Genomic DNA, 15,616 nt, shown 5'->3' with positions numbered 1-15,616 from the left:
CCCAGTTTTGCCGTGCACCCTCTTGCGGGGCAGCCTTGAATGCCAGTCGACATCTGGAGGGCACCGAGATCGTCCATCGCGTGTTTAGATCCTGGTGTTGTTGGTGATCCACCCGTGCCTCACTTGTTGGCGGTGCTGCTCACACCCACATGTGCACCACACGCTCACTTGCCGAAGCACTCGGAAGGGCGAATTGTCTCGTCGGCGCTGGTCAGACACCCGCGTCTTGGTCGCTTCTCTCACCCTTTGCTTTTTCTCTCCTCGCTTTTTCTCTTCTGTGTCTTTCTCTTCAGAACGTATCTCTTTCTCTTCAGAATGTATCTCTTTCTCTTCAGAACGTCCCTCTTTCACTTTTTCCTCACTTTTTCATATCTCAGAATGTCTCTCCTCACAGAACAAACCACATGCTTTCTCTCGCTCGTTTTTATATCCCCGGGCCATCTCCGCTGGGTGCCGTCCGCCCCAAGCTCACCCTGCCCCACTGGGGCATGGTTACCATGACGACCCATGCGCTCTCAAAAAAGGTGGGCATCGGAGCTCGTGAAAGAATGTTGCTGAGGAAAACTGAGGGCGGGCTTCAGAGCTCGCGAAAGAAATGTGTGTGAATGTGTCTGTCGTTAAGAAAAAAAAAGGCTTCCCAGAAGAGAGGGGATCTATCCTTTACCCTTCTCAACGCATCACATTTAAGATCCCATTAGACATTGGAATGGGGCTAATCTGAACATGCATTTAAGGAAATAACTGTCTGAGGACCTGGATGTGTGGATGCATTCATCAGACCGGATTCTGAAATCTGTAACACTACCCCTTTCCCTATCCCAGACTCGTCCCGAGTCGTCCAACAGCTGGCGACATTGATTTAAAAAAATATAAAAAATTACAACATTGCAATTAGCACTACCATGTAACATGCAGGTGAAGTTACCCCCTACCTAGTACGTTTTAACTCTACCCTTCAGTGTGTGCGACAATTTAAACTAGATATGTCCCACCTGGTGCATTGGGAACTACCTAACTGACTCGCACAGACAACCTTATGCTGCACCTAAATTGCCAGAATTTTTGAAACTACAACACATAAGAGAGAGAAGTGGTGATATAAATAACCACAAATAAAAGTGTTTCAAGAGAGAGAACGTTAAAAGTATTTTCCTTCATTCCAATATGCCTTCCAAACCATGTGATCTACCAATTTTTTTATGAACACTCTGGTATCCCCAAGTCTTAGTGAACATGATGTGAGATTCCCCCACGATCTGCCCAGCCGTTCTTGAAGGATTTTGCAAAGTTTTTGGGAAATCCAATATGGCTGCCAAACCATGTGACCGATGATGTCATTGGTGGGGAATGGATGGGTTCTCATGGATAGGTGGTTATACCTATAATGCTTCTCCTCGATCTGTTCATCCGTTTCGGAGAATAATATGTTTGAACTTTTTTTGTTTCTTTTTTACGTGACTGAACCGTGACCGATGCGAGTGCCATTCTAATGGCCGTTGCTGAATGGAACCACATCAACGTGACCATTGCTGAACCATGTCACCGATGACATCATAAAAAAATTTATCTGGACCAATTTATCCTGAGATAACCCTTAAACATTTTTATGCTGATCCGATGTCGCGTTCGACAATACAATTGTGATGTCATAAAGAAGGACCCTATGACATCTTAAGAAATCACACTTATTCCACATGGGGAGGAGTTGACAGGCATCAAGTTTCAATTTTTTCCATGGAGCGGTTTTGGAGATACAGAGGCCCAACATTTCTCCCCAATGTTTCTCCTTTTTTTCCAGCATGGCTGCCACACCACGTTACATATGACATTATAATTATCTTTCACACATTCTACATGAGCCGCTCCTGTGGTGAAAATGTGTCAATCTGACAAGCGGTTCCAGAGCAAAGCGAATAACAAAATGCAGACACGAGCAAACGTACGCACGTATGTGACCGATTGCTGAAGATGAGAATGGACACAACAATGTAACGGGGAGTTGGTGGAGGCTGTATAAATTTAGCAGGTTGATTAAGAGAATGACAATGGAGAGGCAATATCTTCAGTTATTAGAATGGCACTCACTGGGGAACATACCTTCGTCAGGCTGAACAGTTTACATTTTGAATACCCTGATAGGCTGGATCTGTATCCGATCCTTAACCAAAATCTAATTGGCTTGTTCTTTTCATCTTACCAACCCATCAACCAAGTTTTGTCATCATCCATACAGAACTTTTTGTGATATGGTGCTGTATATAGTTCCGGGCCCTAACTCTCAATGGTTAAGAATCAATTTAAAAAATTCTTATATACGGATCCGGATCTTCACCAAAATCGAAGAAAATAGTCATTCACACACACGCAATCTATCTGCCAGGTTTCGTTCGAATCCATCCATAACCTTTTGAGATAACGTTCTATATATAGTTTTTGTCCCAATCTCTCATTGGTGATGAATAATTTCAAAAATTCGCATGTCCAGACCCGTATCTGGATCTTCACCAAAATCGAAACATTTTGTCCTGTCACACACCCAACCAGTCCACCAAATTTCATCTGAATCTGTTAGTAACATTGAAATATCCTGCTCACAGGCACAGACAGACAGACAGACAGACAGAGGCGAATACCTAACCTCTGTCCACCTTCAGTGGTGGAGGTAATAAATGTTAGAAAGTAGACACAGAGCACTTATTAATGTGCATGGCCCTGTGTGTTTTAAATCCATTACAAAATGTTTTCCACATAGTGTTTTCATATATGTTGAGCGGTTGATTGAGAAATACTTTTTGTTTTATTTCACAAAAGTATGCAGGTTATTGGATCACAATTGCAATATCAACTGATCATCCTGAAATGTGTAAGCTCTTGAAAAAAGTCCAATCAAGCCACCACATTGTCCAGAGATTTGCTCCCTTGGAAAATGCAATTATCGCAAAAGCCAAAATACTAATGTAAGTATATGTTTTTATTTCCTTCACATTCAGCATGGAATTATTAACACATAGTACATGAGAATAGCTCTCGTCCACCAAAAAAGTGTGCTAGTTAGCGATATATTTACTCACCAAATTTAACGAACATAGTGTGTTAACTGTGACGTATAACATGCATTAAACTATTGGCCTTGTTGCTGTCTATTGCTTGGACAGTTATGATGTATGGCAGCCTCTTTTTTCATGTAAATGAAACCATTTTTTGGAAATCTTAATCAATCCTACTACCAACATTCCTTTGAACAAACATGTCGAGTTTTCAGTTTCAATAAACATGTTTCAAGGATAAAATTGTCACTACATGGTGAGCTTTGATTTCTTATTCCAGAAACAATGGATCATGTATAAAATCGACTTTCATGGCCAAAGTCACAGAAACATCTGGGAAAATAACACCAGGTGAAACTTTGCTTGTCTTCACGTTACATTTATTTGTCAGAGCTGTTGCTAAATATTCATAAAATGTCCTGGGTTGACCTCTCTGTCTGTTTTCAAACAGCAAAAGTGATCTTCTCAACCTCAGACTGCTCATGTACATTCACATTATAAGTGAAACAAGAGGTTTATAGGAGAAGAGGTTTTCAAGTGATGTCAAACAATTATCGAGTATCCAAATCATCCTTTGTCTGTTAATAATCCTTCAATTTGAGAATTGTTTGTTTGTTTAGTTGGTTGTTTCTTTGTTTGACTTCTGTGCATTCCTGAACCGGTGGATGGAATCAGTTTAAAACTGGTGGCTGCACTCACAGTCGACGCAGTAAGGTTTTCGGTAATTTAAAAAATAGTCCCTGTGGTTCAGGGTGGGGAGGGGACCCTAATGCAATGGAAATATTTATAACACAGCACTGCTTTCTGTTGGAAGGGGTAACACAAGTCATCACATGCCATATATGGGGGGATTAACCTGTGCATCATTCTGGGGGAATTAAGCTCTCCATATAGTCCTGCAGCAAGTCTGATATTTCAGATCAATTGTTCAAATTTGCATAAAAGCACCAAAATTGGTACACATATAGAATAATGTATTCCGAACAATTCTAGATATGGAGCCACCCGAGATTGTGCCTTGGTCAGCTTCGGCGACCATTTTCCAAAATGGCTGCCATTCTACTTTAGCGAAATTGGCTATATGCTCTTATTTTCTTATTTAATTGGTGGTAGATATAAGGAAAGTGTAAAATTCAGTAAATTGACCATTAAAAGGCATATTCAAATATTACGATCCAGTATTTTCGGTAAAAAATCCATTATTCGATTTGTAAATTGCTGCTCTCCTGAAACTTTTCGCTGAAAAGTACCCATTATTGCCTGGAGAACAAGAGTCAAATGATATTCATCACATTCAATGGGTTTGGAATCAACAAAAATTGCATTATAGATTACATACTTTACTCTATTTTGAAAAGGGAACTGATAATCGGGATAATGACAAACTCAGAAAATGTAGTCTAATTATTGCACACTTCACTTTGAAGCGGCTAAGGTTTACTGTCTACTACCATTCTACCAGGACACATGGTGCACGCATACATCAGTCTAGTACAATATGAGTTTCTGAGCTCAAGTGTACTGGCTCTGGATCAAGAAGTCAACACTTTTACAAGCAATGCGACTTTGCATTTGCACATTTTAAGCTAGGCCGATATCTCAGTCTGTGTCTACTGTGTCTGTCTACTGGCATTCTCCTTCACAAGCACACAGTCCAGTGCATTGCAGATTAGCCTTCTTGCATTTGCAGCGGTTTCTACAGCCTTTTTGCAGCCGTACAATACCAGCTCGAAGCAGCTTTTTGAAGCCTCAGGGAGTGTGGTCCAGAGCGGTTCGTAGGACCCATCCTCTGTTTGCCGCCAGCCCCAGCTTGTTGGTGATGGACGCACGGGTTGAGGGACCAAGACCTGCCCCCAGACATAGCCACCCTGGAAGACTGATCTCTTCACATGACGGAGTTCCTCTTGGCGAAGAGTTGATGTCTGTATATGAACTGGTGCAGTCATAGAGGAGCACCATAAACCTTGAAATGCAGTGCATTGTGTCATCCTGGATGTTGACTGGCGTGGTGGTCAGGGTCGCAAGAGAATCTGTCAGTTCTGGAAATGAGTTCCATGTGGCCCAGGCAGATTTCTTCCCATGCCCCACGAATGCTGATACCGTGTCACATCCGGTCATGGCGTGGAAGACAGGGAGGGCACATGTCTTCTGTGGACTGAGGGAGGCAGCTATTTCATCGGCAGGGATGTATCCGTAGTTCTTGCCTGTTGCAAAGGCAATCCAGAGTTCATCCACGCATGGTAGTACCTGGGCTACCATCACCACCAAGACGACAAAGTGGGTGTCTACGGTTTGAACTTGAATCCGACGGTGGTCATGTTCTGCAGCATGGGCCAAATGTAGCATGATGCGAGTGTCTGCCTCTTCTTGACCGCATGGAGCCAGAGAGCTTTCATCTTCCTGCCTTGGAAGGTAGATGACTGCTTCACCATCAGTGACTACGAGCTCCTTTGCCTCGTCATGGAAGGACTGCACCAGCACATCGGACAGGAAGGTGAAGAGCTCCACCTTGTTTGCGTCGACACGTAGGAAACTCTGCCAGTTTCCTGGTATGGCTGCGGTGCTCACCACGCGCCGTCGCACCCCTTTTCCTCGTTTCTCCCTTGTCGCCGTCTTCAAGGAGCCATCTTTGTAGCTATCCCAAACGAGGTCGAGACGTGAAGCATGACGCAGCTGCCCCTCGACGTATGGGATGAAGACTTGGTGGGAATATTCTTCAAATGTCTTGGCAGTGCCAGGCTTCAACATCTGCACGATGACGGCGCCGTCAAGGACAACAGAAGTGACAGCAGGTGCATCAGACTGAGCTTCAGCAATGCCTTCATTACTTACTACTACTACTACTACTACACCAATATTACCAATTACAACACCACTTCCACCACTACCACCACCACCACAGCAAAATACTTCTGAACCTCTCACTGATGCTGTGTGCGAAAACGGATTTTCCCATAAAAAATCACCATTTTTTCCCAATACAATGGTTGGAAATATAATAAATCAACACAAATGAAATTTTTATTGTTTTCCTTTGTAAAGGCACATCACATGGAGTATTTATCACCTCTGAGTAACCTACAAAGAGAATAACAATGACAGATATCCCATGTTGTTAAAGTAGAATGGTGGCCATTTTGTAAAATGGCCGCCAAAGCTGACCGAGGCAAAATATCGAGTGGCTCCATATCCAGAATTGTTCAGAATACATTAGTCAACATATGTACCAATTTTGGTGCTTTTATGAAAAGTCGAACAATTGGTTTGCTATGCTGCAGTACTAATAAGGATGGGTTCATCGTTAGTTTCCTGGTAATTCATGCATCAGTAGAGCACATTGTAATATCTACCGGCTGTGATTGCCCAACATATGATAAACTAGCGAAACCCATGCACATGCAAGGGATGGCAGTACAACATAGCTGGTAGCAGACGACAGACCGTACATGGGAAATGACAAAAATACGCATTGTGCAAAATGCAAGTGGTACTATGGAACGCCAAGACTTCCCAAACATTGTCGGCATGTCTGCTACGTGCCACAGCAATTTCATAGGGATCGTGTGATGGCGAGCCGAGTTTTTAGTGTGCAAGCTTGGTATTATAATAGAGATGTACAAGATCCTTCATGAGCCTTAAACCAAAATAAATGAACCAATTTTTTTTGCAGCATCAGTATCTATTGGATTAAGGTTTGCAATGACACTAAACATCACACAAGTGATGGCTTTAACACCGTGGCTGAACAGTAATCGGGTATAGTCACCTAGGTCCTTACTATGCTTCAGGCCTGGATGACACATGTAGCTGGCCATATCATATCCTCCAGGAAATATGTAATTTCGAAATTGCCTTCCAATGACCATTGCAGATCCCATGGCTGTGGAGACAGCACTAGGGAAGAGGCATCTGCCCAAAGGGTAATAACTGTTTTCGTACAATTCATTGTGGGGGAATAATGGACTGCAGCAAGATTAAGGATTCAACTCGTTTTCTTTATAACTGAGCTTTTAATGTAATAAAATTAGTAGGATTGTCCTTTGTTTATATTACATGGTGTATGCTGGATCTGGATCCGAACACACTAATGCAACACACGAGTTACAACACTGTTCAGGTAAGTACAGTTTGGTGTAACCAGCACAGCAAAGGGGAGTACAGAAGAGTGTAATGAATACAGATTCGTGTTTACATTTTTGATGATGTAACCTTTTAAATTAACGAGTGAGGCTGTTGGTCCAGTGGATGAAATTTTCATTGGTCTTCAAGCCTTGTTCCATACCCACTTGCTGTACTGCTTCAGCATTAGCTTGCCTTTCACTTAGCCCGAATGTGCTTGGGGCCAACACAGGGATTGTGTTCATTATTATTTTTGCCATATGACACTACTATTATTATTATTATTATTATTATTATTATTATTACTAGTACGTGCCCGTATGTACGTGGCCGTACGTGCAAAAAAACAAAAAACGTTCAAACAGCGAGCCAGAAACAACAACCACACAGGCCGTTCATTCGCTCCCGCGTGCCCGTACGTACGTGGCCGTACGTGCAAACCCCCAAAAAATATTAAAAAAAAACTTTCAAACCACGAGCCAGAAACAACACAGAGGCCGTTCCTTCGCTCACGCGTGCCCGTATGTGCGTGCCCGTATGTGGAAACCTCCAACAAAAAACAACAACAAAAAACTTTCAAACAACCACACGGGCCGTTCCTTCGCTCTCGTAAACGACGACTGGATTGGGACATTGTGTTTATCTATAAATGCGCATAAGAAATCGAGAAATTATTTGAATACATTAAGTCATCACTATCCGGAAGTGGTACGTGCCCGTACGGAATGTTCACATGCATTCCACGAATTATCGCTTGCATTGAAGTAACAACTGCTGTGATACTTACACACACAGAGTTAATTAAAATCGAGTTTACCTCCCTGTCTTTGCTTGCCATGACATTCGCTGCCGTTGACCATTGCCACTCCTACGCCACGGTAACTAAGGCACCGATCCCCATCGTAACCGGCACGGCACGTGACGTCATCGTCGGCCGGCCGCGCACCTGCCAACGCAGAAACGTGTCCTTTCATTGGTTGGTAAATAAATGGCCATAACTTGGGAACCACTTGTCCGATTAATATCAAACCTTGAAAAGGCACATACTCAGGGCCCCAGTAATATACCTGGCAAGTTTCAATTAGATCGGACCAGTGGCTGTCGAGAAACAGCGGTCACAGACGCACGCACACACACACACACACACACACACACACACACACACACACACACACACACACACACACACACACACACACACACACACACACACACACACACACACACACACACACACACACTCACACACACACATTGCTGGAATTATAGATAGATTATTATTGCTCTAAATATTATTGGTGTTAATTAATATATGCTTTTTCACAATGCTATCATTGTTTTAGAATTTAATTTTGTAATTAGAATGCCATGACATGGTAGAAGGACGTATTAAGCTGCATTTTAAACCTCAACATGGTGTGCATTTAAAACATGGGAATTGTTCTGGATTGTTTGTAGTAAATTAGCCGAATCAACTCAGCATGTCATGATGATCATTTTGGTGTGTCACATTCCAAATCAAAATGCTCCAGTAAAACTACACGAAAAAACATCCCCACCTCCTCCACACACACACACACACACACACACACACACACACACACACACACACACACACACACACACACACACACACACACACACACACACACACACACACACACACACACACACACACACACACACACACACACACACATACACACATTCATCCATTTATATTAGTGTTAAAGACTCTCCAGGGTCTTAAGGACACATGGGTCTTCGTTGTTCTTTAGGTCTTGTGGACTTTTGCATCATCTGGGTATTTTGGGTCCTCGGAGTCTTTGCCTCTTTTGGGTCCTCTGGGTAGTGTGACCACTCCTTGGCTTTTTTCACAATATATTGGGTATTCGTTGTTCACCTTGGCGTCTTGGTTTTCTATAGGTTTTCTTGGCGTATAGGTTTTCCATTATCATCGCTTTTCCGAAACCTTGTGACTTCTTGGCTTTTTTCATTGGCTCACCTTGGCATTTATGAAAATGAGGAGTGGTCACACTACCTCTGGGTATTTTGAGTCCTCAGGGACTTTTGGGGTCAGGTCAGATCAGGTGTGGGAGCATGTGCCCGAGCAGCGTGTCGCTGCGTCCACTTTCCGCCGGTACTCCAGGGGCCTCAGTCTGGCCAATCCCCTGGGAGATGCCTGGCCCTTCCCCATCTCCTTGAGATACCGATCAACCTGTTGCAACTACAAGGCACATGGTCGGCCCATTGGCCTCCTCCACTCACGAGACTGCCTCGCTGAGAGAATCTGGTGAGCAGGATCAGCATCAGGAAAATGAGCCACATGTCCATACAGCCACAGCTGACGCTCACGGACTATGCAGGTAACAAATCTCATCTGACTCTCTCTCAGCAACCACTCGTTGGACACAAAGTCCAACCAGCGATAGCCAAGGATTCTCTAAAGAGAACTGGTCGCAAAGAAATTAAGTATCTGTCTCAGATCCTTGGTCAGAGTCCGAGTCTCGCATCCATAGAGCAAGACTGGAAATCGCAAGGACCTGAAGACATGGACTTTCATCCTCCCGCACTGGTACCAGCAGTGCCACACTCCATTATCCACTGAATCCATGACTCCCCAGGCCCGACCCAGACGTCTATTGACCTCTGACTCACAGCCAGCAGAGACATGAATATCACTGCTTAAGGCGCAGTAACACCTTGACGTTTTAGCCAGCTTATGCCGATTTTTGGAAAATTTGTCTAAAACGCTGGTACACGTTTAATACGTTATGGGTTAGTTTTGATAACATTGAGAGCACGCTGAAAAACACTGCCATACGTCGTTGTACGCTGGCTTTAAACGTTGTACTTTTCGGTTGTCCTCAAATTTTCCATGCTTGAAATTTTAAGACTTATGTCAGCGTATGACTCACACGTTCCGCATAACGCTGGCCATAAGTTGTAGGCACGTCGAAACACGTCGAGGTAATGTTTAGCGTACCCGAAACTTATTTCTAACCTATGAGTTACGTGTTGTACTCACGGTACGCTATCGGTGACACACATCAACACACGTTGCTTGTAAGGTACTCATAAGTCGAAATACATCAAGGTAATGGTTAGCGTCAGTGTTCCAGACTCCCTGGTTTTTTATTTTTATTTTTGTCTTCCTTCCTTCGGTATGATGGTGATTTTTGCACTTCGATTTCTCGTGCGGTTATAATATAATATAATTAATTGGCTGCCGCTCAACGATTTAAATCATAACCGCACTGTACACTGAACATCGTCATACCGAAGAAAAAAAAACCCGGGAGTCTGGAACACTGACGCTAACCATGACCTTGACGTGTTTCGACTGATGAACACCTTACAAGTAACGTGTGTCGATTTGTGTCAACGATCGCATATCGTGCGTACAACTTATTCCCATCGCATGCGGAGCGTGTGTGATATGGCAAGTACGTCGTAAAATTTTCAACATGCTTAAAATTACAAGACATACTCCATTTATACGACTTATGACAGTGTACTTTAGCGTTCTATTCACACATACCGAACTTACCCATACCGTATTCGACGTGCGCCAACGTTTTAGACGCATTTTTCGCTGGCAAGATCGCCAAGGTGTGACTGCGATGTTGACACTTCCATTTCTGAGGCGGTTATGATTTGAATCGTGCGGCAGCCTTTTCATAACCTACGCCACGTCATCGTCGGCGATGCATGCAGTGTGCTATGCATAAGTTAGACTATCGTTGGGCATAGGTTGTGAAGGCCGACAACAGGTTCAGCATTCGTTGGTATAAGTTATCTATAACACAACGAAACGTTCTGTGTCCTTTACGAAAATGTTATGCATAAGACCAAGTCGTTATGAATACGTCCGAATCTTTAAAAAAAAAAACATCAAAAGTTCAACGTAAGCCAGCGTTTTACATATATTTTAATACGTTGCCATTGCTGGCTAAAACGTCAACGTGTGACTGGGCCTTAAGGTAAGTGAATTCTCCACGACCTCAACATCGTCACCACAAACAGGCACAGAAAGGGCAGCAGCATCCAAGATGTCATTGATAGCCTGGATCTTAGTTTTGAGCCAAGAAACCCGTAATCCCAGGCTCCTCATTCAGCACCTCGAGGACCCCCAAAAGAATATCTAAAGACTCTGCAAAAGATGATTGTATCATCTGCGAAATCAAGGTCAGAGATCTTGACATTCCCAAACGATGCACCGCAGCTTCATCTCTTCAACATCCTCCCAATAATCCAGTCCATATAAGTGCTGAAAATTGTGGGGGCGAGTACACACCCCTGATGAACACTAGTAACAACTGGAAATAAGTCAGAGATGGTACCACCACATCGCACAGCACTCTCAGTACCAGAGTAGAGTTCAAACATCAGATCGATCAGTTTTGTTGGCACCCCATGAAGAACAAGAATCCTCCAGAGGGCATCCCAATTCACTTAATCGAACACTTCACAGAGATCAACATAAGCTGCAAGCAGCCTCTGCTGAAATTCTCATCTGCATTTGGTGAGGACCCAAAGAGCAAGGATCTGGTCAATCATTGACCTCTTTGGTGTAAAGCCTGACTGCTCTGGACGCTGGTGCTCAAGCAGATGGTGGCGAATCCTATCAAGAATTATCTGGGCAAAGATTCAATAGTTGATGTAACCACCCAACATGATCTCGCTGCAATCTGGTCTCTGAACCTCAGAGAATGCTGCAATACCGATCTCCAAACGCTTGAGCTCAGATGATAACAGAGACAGGTGATCATCCTCTCTTAGGGATAGAACATTCCAGCCCCCACCCAAATGGACCACCTCAGGTTAACCCAAGGACACTGCCATCTGGTGTACCACACCTCTGCACCACTCCGAAACACCCTCCCACAATCTGACCCGGGAATGTTACCCCGTGGTTTTCCTCCTATCATCAAAGATTGGGGGTCCCGAAGGCTTTGCCTCAATCCCATCATCCAGTGAGCTGCCCTTCGAAGGGAAGCTGCACAGGAGGTACTCCCACGGAGTGGGTTTTTTGGGGTCTTCGAGGACTTTTGGGTCCTCGGGGTCGTATTGGTCTTTTTGGTCCTAAAAGACTCTTACGTCTTTTGAGTCTTTATGGTATTTGAGGTATTTTTGGTCCTCTGGGTCTTTTCGTTCCTTGGGAACTTTTAGTTCTTCTGGGACTTTTGGGTCATCTTGGTCTTTTGGGTCCTCAGGGACTTTTGGGTCATTTTGGTCTTTTGGGTCCTCAGGGACTTTTGGGTTCTGTATGTTTTTCAAGGTTTTCCTGACATGTAACCTCCTTCAACTATAAGTGTTTAGTTTGATCCCTTCAGTCATTAATAGAAAAGTTCATTTGGAAAAATTGCTTCTCCACAATTTGCAATTCATGTAAATGTGGCATTATTGGTTTGGGGTCAATATTTCTGTAGGCCACTGTATTTCTTGCTTTTAGTTTTCAGGGTAAAATTCATACTATGTTTGTAAGTTTGTAAGTATTTAAGAAAATATAAATCTGACAATTGCACAAGCAGTGGTGGTGCCCACCACACCATATTTACATAACCTTTCCTCATCGTCGGGGAACAATATTCCAGAGGGCAACGTTCTGAGATCAGTGTACCTCACTGTGAAAATTGCATTTACATTTATACTGCGGGGTTTCCGAAAGCAGATTCAGCGATTACATGCACTTTCCTCAAACGTGAAACAAAAATAAAGTCACCAATCAAAATTTGGCACCAAAATTACTAGAATGTTTAGGCACATTGCATAAAAGAAACAAAAGGAAAATATATGATTTTATTCAAATGAGAGACACGATCATGAAACATTTTCGAGAAAATCTCTTTGAGTTTAGCCATGAGCATCATGTAAAAATAATCTGCATCAATACTCACTACAAAAAGCCATGTTAAATTAAAGCTACTTGAGAAAAGCAGCGCGTCAAGCCGTGTTCCCCTCCCATCCCTCTCCCTTCCACAGATCTCCTCATGTCTCTGTTCCCCACTGTTTTGTCCTTCCCTCTTGTCTCATGCTCCCATTTCTGTGTGCTGTGTGTTGTGTGTTAAGGCCCGGTCACACCTTGACGTTTTAGCCAACGTATGCCGATTTTTGAATTTTTTTTCTAAAACGCTGGCACACGTTGAATACGTTATGGGTAAGTTTTGATAACATTGAGAGCACGCTGAAAAACACTGCCATACGTCGTTGTATGCTGGCTTTAAACGTTGTACTTTTTCGTTGTCCTCAAATTTTTTCATGCTTGAAATTTCACGACGTATGCCAGCGTATGACTCACACGTTCCGCTACGCTGGCCACAAGTTGTATGCACGATCTGCGATCGTTGACAGACGTCAACACATGCTACTTGTAAGTTAATCATAAGTTGAGACACGCCGAGGTAATGTTTAGCGTACCCGAAACTTATTTCTAACCTATGATTAACGTGTTGTTGGCACATTACGCGATCGTTGCCACACATCGACAGACGTTACTTTTAAGTTACTCCAAGGCTGAAAGACGTCGGTATAATGGATCGTCCTTGCGTCAGCGTCCACGGCCATGGCCAGGACACTTATTTGCAGCATTCTTCAAACTTTTCTTGGGCATGACGAGGATGTTCACACTTCGATGTCTAGCTTGGCTATGATTCCAATTGTCCATCGGCAGCGTCTATTTAAAATCTTCGAGTTTGAGCGTTTTAACACGTTCAGAAGAAACGCTTCAAATTTCCAAACCCCAGCGTCAAAAAACAAAGGCGAGTGACAGCAATTTAAATCGTTCATTGCAAACAATGAAAATAGTTGAGTGGTACCGTTTAAAAGTCGTTGAGTGTAAAAAAAAATCCGATTGTTGAGCGCAAGCATCTACTTTCAATAGTGGAGTTGCAGCCATTTAAATCGTTGAGTTTATCATTTAAATCGTTAAATCGTTAAATGCAAGGACGATCCATCATAACCCACACCCTTCCCCTCACACTCACCTACTACTGCCAACATGAACAAACTACTACTAATACTAATACTGATACTGATACTGATACTGTTAATGCTGACATGGACATCGACTCAAAAAGGACTCGAAAACACTGTTGGGTTCCCCTTTTATGAACACCATTTTTATATACCAATTCCCAAAACCGCTGGGAACACGTCTTTATATGGCAGTTATAAGCTAGAAACACGTTACTTTATTTTTTTTTGTCGACCAGAAGATGTCATTGGAATACGTCTACATACGTTGATGTGTGTTGGGACTACGTAAAGAATTGGTTCAAAGCACGTCAAACATAAGTTAGAAATAAGTTTCACGTAAAAAAGACATTACCGCGACGTGTTTCGACTTATGAGTAGCTTATAAGTAGCCTTTGTGGACGTGTGTAAGCGTCCACATATCGTGTGTACAACTTATCCCCATCGCATGCGGAACGTGTGTCATACGCCGAGTACGTCGTAAAATTTTGAACATGTTTAAAATTTCTTGACGTACTCTACTTACTACGACGTATGATAGCGTACTTTAGCGTTGTACTCACGTATACCAAACTTACTCATACCGTATTTGACGTGCCCCAACGTTTTAGACACATTTTTCTTAGGTCGGCATACGCTGGCAAGATCGCCAAGGTGTGACCGCGATGTTGACACTTCCATTTCTACGGCAGTTATGATTCGAATCGTTGTGCGTCAGCCTTTTAATAGGCTACGTCACGACATCGTCGGCGATGCGTGCAACGCGCTATGCCTAAGTTAGACTATCGTTGGGCATCGGTTGTGTAGGCCGACAACAGGTTCAGCATTAGTTGGTATAAGTTATCTCTAACACAACGAAACGTTCTGTGTCCGTTACCAATGCGTTATACATAAGACCAAGTCGCGATGAATACGTCCGAATCTTTAAAAAAAAAACATCAAAAGTTCAACGTAAGCCAGCGTTTTAGATACATTTTAATACGTTGCCATCGCTGGCTAAAACGTCAAGGTGTGACCGGGCCTTTAGCTCTCATATGAGCCTCAACAATGTATACAAAAAAATCATTGATCCATACATCAAAATCATCCTCATTCAAGCCTCTATGACACCCTTATATACAGACTTCTGATGAGATCCAATATTCACACAAGTTTTAATAAGAATTCAATCATACCCCCTTATTCTGGGTGTGATGCTGGAATGCAAAATGTTGATCGATTTCTTACAATATTCATGTCAGATGGCTGATATCAGTATATAATTTTTTCTCTCTCTATTTACAGGTATATGGCATTGTGTATTCATGTTGTAAGTTATATATGATGTGTTTTGAGCGAATTAATTTTGTTCCACGAGTATCTGAGTATTTATATATTCCACCCATGCATTCGGGAAAATGTCCAGATTATTATCACACTGGAGACTGCATTTTTGGCCTGTGAACATCAAACATCGATCCGGACCGATGGACGTC

General features: G+C 42.9%; 1 protein-coding gene across 1 annotated transcript in view; it reads left to right on the top strand.

Moving 5' to 3' along the window:
* LOC147035287 (uncharacterized) overlaps positions 1 to 15,616 on the top strand; it is a 108,610-nt gene that overhangs the window by 68,280 nt on the left and 24,714 nt on the right. The window contains exons 8-9 of the mRNA XM_085896466.1: positions 2,812 to 2,957; positions 3,328 to 3,398. Of these exons, the coding sequence (XP_085752592.1) occupies positions 2,812 to 2,957; positions 3,328 to 3,398 (217 nt within the window). The remainder of the gene's footprint in view (positions 1 to 2,811; positions 2,958 to 3,327; positions 3,399 to 15,616) is intronic.

The sequence above is a fragment of the Eptatretus burgeri genome, chromosome 1 (genome assembly GCF_056783735.1).
Source record: "Eptatretus burgeri isolate ZD-2024b chromosome 1, Ebu_testis_v1, whole genome shotgun sequence".
Classification (NCBI taxonomy): domain Eukaryota; kingdom Metazoa; phylum Chordata; class Myxini; order Myxiniformes; family Myxinidae; genus Eptatretus; species Eptatretus burgeri.
This window is presented reverse-complemented; position numbering and strand designations above follow the sequence as displayed.